The sequence below is a fragment of the Rana temporaria genome, chromosome 3, assembly GCF_905171775.1.
Source record: "Rana temporaria chromosome 3, aRanTem1.1, whole genome shotgun sequence".
Classification (NCBI taxonomy): Eukaryota; Metazoa; Chordata; class Amphibia; order Anura; family Ranidae; genus Rana; species Rana temporaria.
In genome coordinates this window covers 53,511,859-53,525,585 of record NC_053491.1, presented here as the reverse complement: position 1 = coordinate 53,525,585, position 13,727 = coordinate 53,511,859, and the positions used below count along the sequence as shown (strand labels likewise).

The 13,727-nt window shown below is 42.2% G+C and overlaps 1 protein-coding gene across 3 annotated transcripts in view; it reads left to right on the top strand.

Annotated features, from left to right (window-relative positions):
• USP8 (ubiquitin specific peptidase 8) overlaps window positions 1–12,336 on the top strand; it is a 77,771-nt gene extending 65,435 nt beyond the window's left edge. For all 3 annotated transcript variants that reach the window (XM_040342570.1, XM_040342569.1, XM_040342572.1), the window contains 4 exons: window positions 552–788; window positions 4,544–4,686; window positions 4,768–4,897; window positions 11,695–12,336. In XM_040342570.1, coding sequence (XP_040198504.1) covers window positions 552–788; window positions 4,544–4,686; window positions 4,768–4,897; window positions 11,695–11,883 — 699 coding nt within the window. In that variant the 3' untranslated portion in view covers window positions 11,884–12,336. The remainder of the gene's footprint in view (window positions 1–551; window positions 789–4,543; window positions 4,687–4,767; window positions 4,898–11,694) is intronic.
• The last annotated feature ends 1,391 nt before the right edge of the window (window positions 12,337–13,727 follow it).

The window sequence follows — 13,727 nt, the reverse complement described above, 5'->3', positions numbered from 1 at the left end:
ATGGACTGAAGTCATTGCACCTTCCAAGTCTCCCTGTAGAATTATGGTTTTGTACAGTAGCGGTTCCATTTGACCTTTATGTATTTACATCAAATGTGGGGTTCTCCTTTTTTTTTTTTTTCTTTTTGCGAATGTGTTAGTTTTTTTATATGTCTCTCCTAATAAATGTATTTTTTGTATAAATCCGTGTGTTACTGTGCCTAAAAAGTCCATAGTCCCAATTTTTCAATTTCTGACTAAGGAATTTCCTTTTCACTGCTTTTGTGACTATTAAACTGGAAAGTGAAGGGAAATCTCTCCAATGGGGCACAGATGGGGGGGGGAATAGACAGGGATTATAACGCTACAAAAAAAAAAAAAGGTTTCGCTTTTTAGTTTTAATTTAAATAGTGTGGTAACAGAACGTGCGCAGTGATGGTAAACTAGGTTTTCACGTAGATTGTTATGCTGTCAATAGGTAATCATGGCTGATATTTACTTGCAAAGTATGGTCCAGTTTGTAGAATAAAATGTAGAGGTTCTTTGTGGAATGAAACGTTTCTTAATTGCAGGCAGATAACCGGAAGAGACACAGAGAAGAAGACAACGACCATTTAAATGATGTTCAGGCTGCAGATTCAGCTTGGATCAAACACAAGCAACTTAACGAATCGATCATTGTGGCGCTTTTCCAGGGTCAGTTCAAGTCAACTGTCCAATGTCTAACATGCCACAAAAGATCCAGAACCTTTGAAGCTTTTATGTACCTGTCATTGCCACTTCCATCCTCCAGCAAATGTTCCCTTCAGGTACTTTATCTAATGCAAATGATTCTTTGTGTTTAGTGTCGTATCGTACTGTCAGCTGTATCCATATCCAGATCACCTCTACCTTTTTATATATTTAACATTTTTCATTTTTGTTTGTAACCCATGGTTTATCCATGTTATATTTTGAACTTTTACCTAAAACTGAAAACCAAATTCTTTCTGCATTCCAAAGTTAGTAAGGTAAGGTAATAGGGCTGCAACTAACGATTATTTTCATAATCGATTAGTTGGCCGATTATTGTTTTGATTAATCAGATAATAGCCAAATTTTTTTTTTTTTTTTGGGCCAATTTGTTGTTGGGCAGATTACAAAACACAAATTGCCGCAAAAACACATTGCATGCTTTTCTGCAGCTTCTCCATTGAAGTATATTGAACAAAAAAAAAACATAATTGCACCGTTTTGCGTTAAGTCCTTGCCCTTTCCAAATACGCAGCAGATGAAAAAAAAATCATGGATGTGAACGTGTCCCATAGGAAAACATGTAAATGAACTGCAGTGTGTTTCTGCAAAAAGCACCAAAAAACACACAGAGGTGTGACCCCAGGCCTGAGATGTTTAGTAACATAATGGGGGTTAAAAAAAACTAAAATAAGTACAAAAAGAGCAAATAATCGCTACTGTAAGGGGTTCGTTTTTTTACTGTGGGACAGTGAAAGTAATATTTACAGTAGCAATTTGCTTTTTTGTACTATAAAGGGCCTATTTTTAGTTTTTTTTAACCCCATTATGTTACTGGCCGATTAATCGATTATGAAAATTGTAATCGATTAATTTCATAATCGATTAGTTGTCGATTAATCGATTAGTTGTTTCGGCCCTAGTAGGTAAAGTTATGGCTGTCAAGGTTATAAACATTGTGTGCCAGTTTGGTTCTCTTAAAGTGCCAGAAAGCCGGAAAGTTTCAGTGCATTAAGATAAAACCCCTTCTGTGTGTGCAGCAGCCTCCCTCAGACCCTCCAATACTTACTTGAGCCTCATTTAGGTCCAGCGATGTTGCAGGAGTGTTTCGGCTGCCCGGGACTCCCCTCCTCATTGGCTGACACAGCAGCGTGGCACCATTGGGTCCCGCTGCTGTCAATCAAAGTCAGTTAGCCAATGAGGAGAGAATGGTTGGGGCTGGGCCGTGGCTCTGTGTCTGAAAGGACACAGAGGACGCATATATGTGTGTGTATATTATCTCCCAAATACTATGTGGCAAGAAAAAAAAAAGCAAGCAAAAAGTAAACAAAAAATGAAGATGAATTGAAACATTGTAGTCCAAATAGATCATTCTGTGATTCCCTTCAAGCATATCACATACTCGCCCAACAGCAAGTCCTCAATCTAAAAAGAAATATATGCATGATTTAACAGATTTTAGCATTTAGTCGCCTATTTATAATTTTGCATGCCACGTTTTTGACATGAATATGTCACCATCTATGCACCACCGAGTACACCGATCAGTTAGTTTGGGAGAGTTTACCATTTCACATGAATTATTAGGTTGGTAACACACAGATCAATTTGTAAGCTAAAAAACAATAAAAAGCCCATCTTTTTGCAGTTCAAAAACGTGCTTGTATTATTTTTTTTAATATACTAGTAGCCTGCAAAGCATTGCACCCACAATCATCAGATCAGGGCTCTTGCAGACTCCATGTGAGCGGTCTGTCCATACCTCGCACGAGCAGACAGTTACACACAGACAGGAAGCATCAATTAACTACCTAGACAATAACCGCATCCTGGTAGTTCATTGAGAACTACAAGCTGACATAATACGGGTGTAACATGTAACAAAACGTGAACTTATCCTCTAAATATGAGCATTCTAGCAGAGAACTAGGTGGACATTCACTAATCGCTACAGGTCATCGGCAACTGAATGGGAACCAATCAGCATGGTTCCTGTGATCACAAGTGTTTTTGTCAAGCTGGAACTATCCGTACCTAGTAATGTGAACTTCTCCGTACTACGAGTTTGCTACCTGGAGTACCCAAAGTCTCCAGGTAGTGATTGAAAATGGACAAAATGGAAACCTGCGTGTTTTCTGATCTTGTGGTCACCACAACAGTCAATTAGGTAATCACAAGAGCTTGTTTGTTCACAAACCTCCCAGCTAGGATGGTCAGTGCAGCTGTAACTATTTGTTTTTCTGTGCGTTTCATTATGCAAAAAGAAACAAATACAATGTTAGAAGATGACATTATAGTGTTTGAGAAATTGGCATAGAATGCCAGGTTTGGTTTCTGACCAGATCCATCAATTTAATTATTTAAAAAAAAAAACAGAGGTAAGATCATCAGAAACAAGCCACATCGAGACTATCGGAAACAAGCCATAGCGAGACTATCGGAAACAAGCCATAGCGAGGCTATCGGAAACAAGCCATAGCGAGGCTATCGGAAACAAGCCATAGCGAGGCTATCGGAAACAAGCCATAGCGAGGCTATCGGAAACAAGCCATAGCGAGGCTATCGGAAACAAGCCATAGCGAGGCTATCGGAAACAAGCCATAGCGAGGCTATCGGAAACAAGCCATAGCGAGGCTATCGGAAACAAGCCATAGCGAGGCTATCGGAAACAAGCCATAGCGAGGCTATCGGAAACAAGCCATAGCGAGGCTATCGGAAACAAGCCATAGCGAGGCTATCGGAAACCAGCCATAGCGAGGCTATCGGAAACCAGCCATAGCGAGGCTATCGGAAACCAGCCATAGCGAGGCTATCGGAAACCAGCCATAGCGAGGCTATCGGAAACCAGCCATAGCGAGGCTATCGGAAACCAGCCATAGCGAGGCTATCGGAAACCAGCCATAGCGAGGCTATCGGAAACCAGCCATAGCGAGGCTATCGGAAACCAGCCATAGCGAGGCTATCGGAAACCAGCCATAGCGAGGCTATCGGAAACCAGCCATAGCGAGGCTATCGGAAACAAGCCATAGCGAGGCTATCGGAAACAAGCCATAGCGAGGCTATCGGAAACAAGCCATAGCGAGGCTATCGGAAACAAGCCATAGCGAGGCTATCGGAAACAAGCCATAGCGAGGCTATCGGAAACAAGCCATAGCGAGGCTATCGGAAACAAGCCATAGCGAGGCTATCGGAAACAAGCCATAGCGAGGCTATCGGAAACAAGCCATAGCAACCAGTTAGATTTTAATTTTATTTTTTTGCTTTATTTTCCCATCCATTTCTGTCATTATTTTCCACCGGACTTTTATGCCTCGTACAGACGATCGGATTTTCCGTCTGAAAAACCTTGGATGTTTTTTCCGACGGAATTCCGCTCAAGCTTGGCTTTCACACACACGGTCACACAAAAGTTCTCGGAACTTTCGACCGTCAAGAACGCGGTGACGTACAACACTACGATGAGGCAAGAAAATGAAGTTCAATGCTTCCAAGCATGCGTCAAATTGTTATTGCGCATGCGTCAGAATTGCTACAGACTTTCCTGATAGGAATTTTTTCCATCTAAAAATTTGAGAAGTGGCTCTCAATCAATTGTTGGCGGAAATTCCGACAGCAAAAGTCTGATGGAGCATACAAACGGTCGGCATTCCCGTTCTAAAGCTCACATCGGACTTTTGTGTACGGGGCAAAAGACTTTATTTTCACTCGCACCAACCACAACGACAACACATGCAGCACTCTTTCTGAATGACCTATATATGTGTATATTCTTGCATTTATCTGGCCTTTTGGTCACCACTAAGAAATTGCCTCTGTTTTTTTTTTTTTTCAGGATTGCCTTAAGTCATTTTCCAAGGAAGAGAAGCTCACAGACAATAATAGATTCTACTGTAGCAATTGCAAAACTCGAAGAGATTCCACAAAGAAAATTGAAATATGGAAACTCCCTCCCGTTCTCCTAGTGCACTTAAAGAGGTAATTTTCTTATCTTCACCTTCAGGCTATGAGAAATAAAACTGTTTTACTCTTATTCATTTGCACTTTGTATGGTTCTAGATTTTCTTATGAGGGCCGATGGAAGCAAAAACTTCAGACAGGTGTGGATTTTCCCTTGGATAACCTGGATCTGTCGCAGTATGTCATCGGACCCAAGACATTTAAGAAGTACAGTTTATTTGGAGTTTCTGTAAGTAAATTTTTTATTTTTTTTTCAAATATATAAATGTTATTTTATTAGTGCCCAACATGGGCTAAGACAATAGGAACAAACATACATGAAAGGACATTCAAAAAAACAAAAAGAAGAAAGGGGGGAAGGACACCCTCAACATCACCAAATAAAGGGAGGAATAAGGCTCCATTCACACCTAGGCAGACAAATTTGCGGCGTTTTGTTGCCGCAAATCGCGGTACAAATAGCTGCGTTTTGTACCGCGATTTGCGGCGACAAAACGCCGGTATTGTCCGCCTAGATGTGCCCCAGATTGACCCCCTCTATGGAGATGCTTCCCATCTCCTAGCCGAAAGCCGCCTGAAAAAAAGGTCCGGGACCTTTTTTCGGGCGGCAGGCGTCCGGCGTGGAGATGTGAACCATCTCCATAGAGGGACATGTGTTCTCATCCCTCTGGCGGCAGCGGCGTAGCACTACAGGCGTAAAAACGCCTAGATGTGAATGGGGGCTTAGACAGGGTTGTTGATGTACATGTTTAAAAACATTGGTGCACACAGTAACTATTGACAAGTACCCCTATAATTGGCACAGTGGGGCCATGGCCCCTGTTATCCAAAGAAGGGAGGGGGGGGACCCCAAGAGCAGTGAAAAGGGGGGGGGCAGAATGGGGATATCAGGAAGACCTGGTTGATTCAGGACAGCCAGAGTGCAAAGTAATTTTTCTTGGAAGACTCGAATGTAGTAATAGAGCTACACTGCTTTATTTTTTCATCATAATTTTTTTTTTTCTATGACCTAAAAAATGAATATCGATGCCATTGATTTAAAAATGATCTATCCTTTTTTTTTTTTTTTTACAACATGTACAGAGTGTATAGTGTCTACCGTGACAAATCTGCAGTGCAAGCATTTTAATTGGTGGAAATTGCCAGTAGGTTGCTGTGTGTGTGTGTGTGTGTGGCCAGCTTTTGGTTCTGGGTGGGGTGGTCACACTGCACACAACTAGTTCTTCCAGTCTCACTGTCCCAGTAACGGCAAGTAACTGACTCTCTTACTGCCAATGGCCTCTTTTAGTTATGGTCCAGTTGTCTCCAAACCCGGCTGCATGGAAAACTTTTGCAGCTTTCACACATTACAAAAGACTCCAGGCCAGGGGTCTCCAAACTTTCTGTTTCAATGGTTTTTACTAAATGTTTTAGTAACACAGTAAAGGATAGTTGGTAAAGCTGCGAACAATCATCGCTTGCTCCAAATGAGTCAGGTTAACAAATAAATAGACAAATGTGGGGTTTACCACCGAATAATGAAGACCCAAAATGCAAGATAGTTCTGCTATGTGGCCCCACCAACACATTTTAACCTAAATATAAGGCAGGACAGTAACCAGTACTGAGATACCGGTAGAACGCTTGAACTACATGTACTCGATGATGTGATCGCTCTGCCAGCCACCCAGTGCGTTGTGTGGACGCAAGACAACGTCATCTCTGATCTGTGTCATTGGGTCTCCAAACTTTCTAAACAAAGGGCCAGTTTACTGTCCTTTAGGGGGACAGGACTGTAGCCATTGGGAGTAGAAAAGGTCCTGAGGTCAGTGGGGAAAAAACAATGTCCCATCGCCGGTGTCAGTGGAAGGAATTGTGCCCCATTGTTTGTGTCTTTGAGACCAAATTTTCCCCAATCATTGATATCATTGGCTCAAATTGTTGGTGTCATTGGGAGGAATTGTGCCCCAATGATGGCTTCACAGCAATTGTGCCCCTTCAATGCTGTCAGTGGGGGGGGGGGGGGTCCCATTGTTGGTATCAGTGGATGAAATGGTGTACCAAGGGCCAGATAAAAGCAAGCAAATGGCCACACCAGGCTGCAGTTTGGAGACCACTGCTCTAGGCATTGTGTAATATAATTGTACAGGTAAAATTAGAGATTCTGCTTAAATCAACAGCACAAGGGAAGTCTGCTTTAATCCAAAGTGTCCCTTGTTCTGGTGCCAGCTGTAATTGTGGAAATCCAAAGTCCTCTGTCTCCTCTCCTATACCCCACTGCTTTAATTTCCGGTATTAGTGCTGGACCTGTGACAGGTGCTCATTGAATGTGCTGACTAAGTTCAATGAATGAAAAGCCGCTCTATGAATGGAGGACAGGCAGATGAATCAAAGGTGCATGTCTTTCATTCACAGATAACATTTTATTCATAGAAGCTATAGTACAGGGGGGGTGTCACAGGTCCAGCGCATGTATTAACCATTGCAGCACCGGATGGTCACAGCTGTAGGGTATAGGAGGAAGACAGAGGATTTTGGATTTCCACAATTACAGCTGGCAGAGGCACACTTTGGATTAAGTGTTAAATGTAAGTAATGTTGCTTGTGTTGATTTTTTTTTTTTTTTTTATATATATATATAACCTTTTTTAAAGCATAGGCTTTAATCACTTGCAGCCCAGGCCTATTCTGGCACTCATCTCCTACATGTAAATATTATCATTTTTTTGCTCGAAAATTACTTAGAACCCCCAAACATTTTATATATATATAGATATATATCTCTATATATATATATATATATCAGAGACCCTAGGGAATAAAATGGCAGTCGCTGCAGTTTTTTTATGTCGCACAGTATTTGTGCTGTAATTTTTCAAATGCAATTTATGGGGGAAAAACAGTTTACCGCTTCAGCCCGGACCATTTTGGCGGTTAAAGACCGGGCCACTTTTTGCGATTCTGCACTGCGTCACTTTAACGGACAATTGCATGGTCGTGCGACGTGGCTCCCAAACAAAATTGACGTCCTTTTTTTCCCCACCAATAGAGCTTTATTTTGGTGGTATTTGATCAGGTCTGCAGTTTTTATTTTTTGCGCTATAAACAAAAGAGCGTAAATTTTGAAGAAAATGCAATATTTTTTACTTTTTGCTATAATAAATATCCCCAAAAAATATATAAAACATATTTTTTTTCCATAGTTCAGTCCGATACGTATTCTTCTACATATTTTCGGTAAAAAAAAAATCACAATAAGTGTAGATTGATTGGTTTGCGCAAAAGCTATAGCTTCTACAAAATAGTGGACTGTTTTATGGTATTTTAATTAATATTTTTTTTTTACTAGTTATGGCGGCGAACAGCGACTTTTATTGTGACTGCGACATTATGGCGGACACTTTTGACACCATTTTGGGTCCATTGTCATTTTTACAGCGAACAGTGCTAAAAAAAAGCACTCGTTACTGTAAAAATGACACTGGTAGTCAAGGGGTTGATTGATTGATGATTGAATGACTTGTATAGCGCAACGCATGCGAACTGAATCGCCTCTGGGCGCTTTTTCCAGCCAGCCACTAGGTGGTGCTACAGGGGTTAAGTGTTCCCTAAAAAGTGATTCTAACTGTTTGAGGCGTGGCTACACGTGACACATCACTGATGACCTACCCGATTACGGGGAACGGTTATCAGTGATGGTGTCACTAGCAGGGCTGTGGAGTCGGTAGATAAATGTTCCGACTCCGACTCCTCAGTTTTATGTACTTCCGACTCCGACTCCTCTGTATTAATATGCGAATGTATTTTATACATTCCTTGAGGGAAAGAAACGCAACCTACCACCAGTGTCATCTTAAGAGCATTATAGGCCCCCGGGCAATACAGTGCACTGGGGCCCTGTCTACACAATTACACATGAGAATTACTGACAAAAATCATAAAATTTACTGGCAGAACCACATTTTTTACTGCCACTGCAAAAAAAGTACCTAAAATTACAGTTTTCAGTGCCCAACAATGCAAATGTCAGTATTTAAACTATAAACATATAGCTAGTGCTATTAGAAATGTGTTTTAAGTTAAACAAAAGTAAAAAAAAAAAAAATGACTTCATTGACATGAAGGTCAGGTTACTATAACCCAGCCAGCACAGAGTTTCCTCTTACATCAGAGTCTGCAGGATTCCCCCTTACAGTTAAAGGGAACTCTTATGTAAAGGGGAACGCTGCAGATCATGATCTAAGGGGGGAACTCCGATGTGGAGGGGGGCTATGGTGACCAGAGACAACCTTATATCAGAGTCCACTGCTTTCTCTTTCCCACTTACATCAGGGTCCGCAGACTGAGTTCCCCCTTGCATTGTAAGGGGGAATCCTGCAGACTCTGATGTGGGGGGTACTCTGGTGACCAGAGACCACCTTCCTTAGATTAAATACACTAAGGTAAGGGGGGTCACTAATATAGGAGGGGGAACCTTTATATCAGTGCCCCCTTACATTTTTGCATTCACTCCCCCCTTACATCAGCAACCCCCCGCACTCGTGGAGGACCGGATTTTCTCTGTGATTTCCGCGAACTGGGCATGGGCAGTTCTAACCCGTCACTCTCCATAATTTTTTACTGGGGTTGCTGGGCAGCCGGTGGGGCCCCCCAGGCAAGCGGGGCCCCCGGGCAACTTCCCAGCGTGCCCAATGGAAAAGATGGCCCTGCCTACCACAGGACTACTGGCTGGGAAGCCAACAGTCTACTGTATTGCACAGTTTAAGCAAAAGACAAACACAATGAAAACAAAGTTTTATAAAAAAAAAATATTAATCAATCAAGTGGCTGGATAGTAGCAGCAGGCATAAACATCAGGAACAGGATCTTTACCAGTTCAAAAATACAAACCACATTATTTGGTTGTTTTAGAACAAAAACAAAGCTTATCTATAATGAACCAAAAACTAAATCTGTAAAACCTAGAAATGGTTTATATTAATCTTGAAATGTAGTTCTAGGCTTAGCAAATGCAAATCAATTCAATGTAGAGTTCTAAGGAAGAGAATTGCCTCTGCCAGATCCTCTTTCATAGAGGCTCTTAAGTCCGACTTTATTATTTTTAGGGCTGAAAATAATCTTTCGACACTGACTTGGGTGGGTGGCATTGCAGTAACTATTCTGGCCACATCACTAACGATCTCTGGATAAACAAGGATGGCTTCTTCAACAGTAAGTTTTGATGAGCGATCATACTTTTCAACTTCTTTTAGTGCTTTATAAAACTCCTGTTGGAATTTTTTTTTTTTTTCAATTCCAATCTAAATTTAGTAGGAGTCGGAGTCGGTGCATTGTTTGCCGACTCCGACTCCAGGTACCCAAAATTTCCCCCGACTCCTCGACTCCGACTCCACAGCCCTGGTCACTAGGCAGGGTAGGGGAATGCCTTGTTTACAAAGGCATTCCCCCGTTCTGCTCTTGCCGACCGCAATCGTGGGACTTCCAGGAACATCAAGTTCCCGGGACCCGCGGCCACACTTGAGCGGCAGATTCAAATGGACGTACCTGTACGCCAATGTGCCTGCCCGTACCATTCTGCCGACGTACACCGGCGGTCGGCAAGTGGTTAATGAACTAAAAAAAAAAACACTTAAGTTAGCCCATTTTTTTGTATAATGTGTAAAGATGATGTTACAAGTAAATAAATGCCTAACATGTCACGCTTTAAAATTGCGCACTCATGTAATGGTGCCAAATGTTGGTACTTAAAAATCTCCATAGGCTGTACATTTTTACAGGTTACCAGTTTAGAGTTACAGAGGAGGTCTTGTATTAGAAATATTGCTTTCACTTTAACATTCGCAGGGATACTTCACATGTATGATTTGAACGGAGAAATTTTTTTTTTTTTTTTTTTACAATTTCCCTTTAGATTTTTCTGATGACTTTTATTCCTATTACAAGAAATGCAAACATCCCTTGTAATAGGGATTGGGCAAGACGGGTCCTTTTTTACTGAGACATCTGGGGGTCTATAAGTCCCCAGATCTCTCCTCTAGGCTGGAAAGCCTGAGATAAAAAAAAAAAAATGATCTCAGGTTTTTCATAAAAAAATGGCAGCGTTTACACTTGCCGGTGACGTAATGGCGTCGCTTTTGGACTCTGAGGGTCATAGAGATGGCTGGAGACCATCTGGTCCACAGTCGGCTCTATGGTAAACTGCTGCCGCCGGCCTTTATATTCTCCGGCTTGCAGATCGAACGGGCGAGCTGGGGGAACATCCCCTGCCGCCGCCTGTAAAAGCAATCAAGCGGCTAAGTAGCCGTTCAGATTACTTTTCCATTACAGGGAATCGCATGCTGGGAAAAAAATTGCTGCAGGCATCATTCAGATATCTCCACTTCAACCTAAGGACATCATATGGCGCCCACCTAAGGGCTCTTTCACACGTCCGTTCCGTTCGTCCGTTTTTTGGACGTCCGTTAACGGACCGCAATGCTTTCCTATGGGCTAGCGTCCGTTAGCGGATGAGCATCCGCTAACGTCCGTTAGCATCCGTCTGCGTTCAGTTCCGTTTTTTTGGACGGAAGAAAACCCTATTTTTCTTCCGTCTAAAAAACGGAACGGACGAAAAACGGACGTTAACGGATGATCCGTTCCGCTAACATCCGTTTTTCTATGTAAAAAGCCCCCCAAAAAAAAAAAAAAACGGATGAAAAAACGGATGGAAAAACTGATGGAAAAACTGACGAAAAACTGATGGAAAAACGGATCAACTGATGAAAAAAAAACTGATCTGAAAAACTGAACGGACGTGTGAAAGAGCCCTAAGGTTCAGTGGTTGAACAACATTTTCAGCCCGGCACCTCAGTAAAGCTGGCATGTAGTCCCTGACTTAAGAAATAATAATTGCATTTCCAAAGGAGTCCCTTAACCAAGGGTCTATCAGGAAATGTTCTGTGATGAATCCATTGTACACATTTTTGTTTTGTTTACATTATGCCAAAATTTGTGTTGGTTGCATAGTTGTAAAACTTGTTTTGATGGCCTATCCTTGTATTTCACCAGAATCACTATGGAGGGTTGGATGGAGGACACTACACAGCGTTCTGTAAAAACGCATTGAAACACAAGTGGTATAAATTCGATGACCACGAAGTATCGGACATCTCGGTGTCTTCTGTAAAGACGTCTGCTGCGTATATCCTATTCTACACGTCATTGGATCTTCGAGTCTCAGAGCTGACTTCAGGATAGTCTGCAAATCTATTCCTTGATTGGATGGCCAATCATTGCTAATGGCCATAGAGAGGAAAGAAGACTTTTTATTCCTTTTTCTGGTCCAAATGTGAGAATTCCAATTCAGAAATAATAATTCTAAGAGGGAATCGGCATTGTAAATGATCCTATAGCCTCATCGGTTTAAGAAAAAGATAGATTTGCCTTGAAAATGTCCTTATTTAACCCATTTCTATTTGTCGTGGCCTTCTCTTCCCTGTATGCTTGTCTACTATGACATAGAAATGGTCCAAGCTTATTTGGAATGTATTTGAATGGAGGACTGCATACTTGCACATCATTGCTGTGTATATAACTATTAAACGTTCCTTTTGTCAGATATTCTATTTATATAAAAGGTATTCCTCTTCAGCTCTTATCCCAGGATGTCTGGTCTTATGAAGATGTTTAGAAATATAGAATTACATGAAATCCCTGTACTTGTCTGAACTGACAAATCTGAATTATAATTTGCTAAGATGTACTTGTCATTTTTCACGGTGTAAGCAGCTAAAGTGTACTAAATGTGGGGGGTGGTCGTATATCTGTAGGCCCTACTCAATCATACAAGAGACCCCTGCCCAAATCTTGGGGGGTAAGGCAGATGAATCCAGCACTAGATTGTCTATAAAGCCCTTCCCAGCCCCCCAGTGAATCTCTTTTTGGGTTATGGGGTCAGCAACTATTTGTGACATAACAATAGCACTGGGATCCAAATCATTCAAAACGCCCTCACTTACACCAGTGGAAAGGACTGCTGCACCTCTGAAAAGTGTTTTGTGGTTGTGGCTTTTCAGACACGTCTGGCAGGTGTTGAGGTGGTAATATGTCGCCTCTTCATCGCCTGTTTATTTCCCTAAATGCAGCACTACCGCACCTCATCCATATGTGTTGTGGGACGGTTGCAGCCTGGCTCTATTCACTTGAATAGGTTGTGTATGGCAGACAGTAGTACCTGTCGAATGTGACAGGGGGTTTAGTTCCTGCTGCTTCTCCAGCCTGTGTAAAACGTTGTAAAACCTGCTGCCTTTGCACCTTAAGTGGGATCAGTTGGGGGGGCGGCATTTAAAAATGCAACCCTTGTGTTATTTCCGCCCCCAAACCCCCTTAACCATAAGTGTAAATGGGCCCTTAGGCACTCCATTAGCAGAAATCTAAAAGGCACTGACTCCTTGTTAATGGATATTCAGCTTTCTCACAAATATTGGTTCAGCCAATAAAACTGCTGGAAAGCAGAGTGTGCAAGTGGCAAATAGTGGACCCTATGCACAGTGTTCCATCTATTCTCATCTACCTATTAAAGAGGGTTCAGTTAAGTGCCCTGATTACAGAAAGTAAGGTGCCATCTCTATTATCCATTCGGTAATTGTTAGGGTTGTCCCGATACCACTTTTTTAGGACTGAGTACAAGTACCGATACTTTTTATGTACTCGCCGATACCGATACTTTTTTTTAAATGTGTCCCCCCACATATGCAGCCATGTCCCCCCACATAATGCAGCCATGTCCTACATACCTTGATGATGCCGCACGTGCCGCCGTTAATCAGCATGCAGGGAACATTACAGCTTTCGTTTGAATAGCTGTATCCCTGCCGCGTATAGACACTCTCCCTTGCGCGGGATTGGACAGATCATCCGTCCAATCCCGCGCAAGGGGGAGTGTCTATACGCGGCGGGGATACAGCTATTCAAACAAAAGCTTTAATGTTCCCTGCACGCTGATTAATGGCGGCGGCGACGGGTTTCCTGCGGCGGGGGGGGGGGGGAGAAACAAGTATTCTATTTCAGTATCGGGGGTATTTGCGGGAGTACGAGTACTC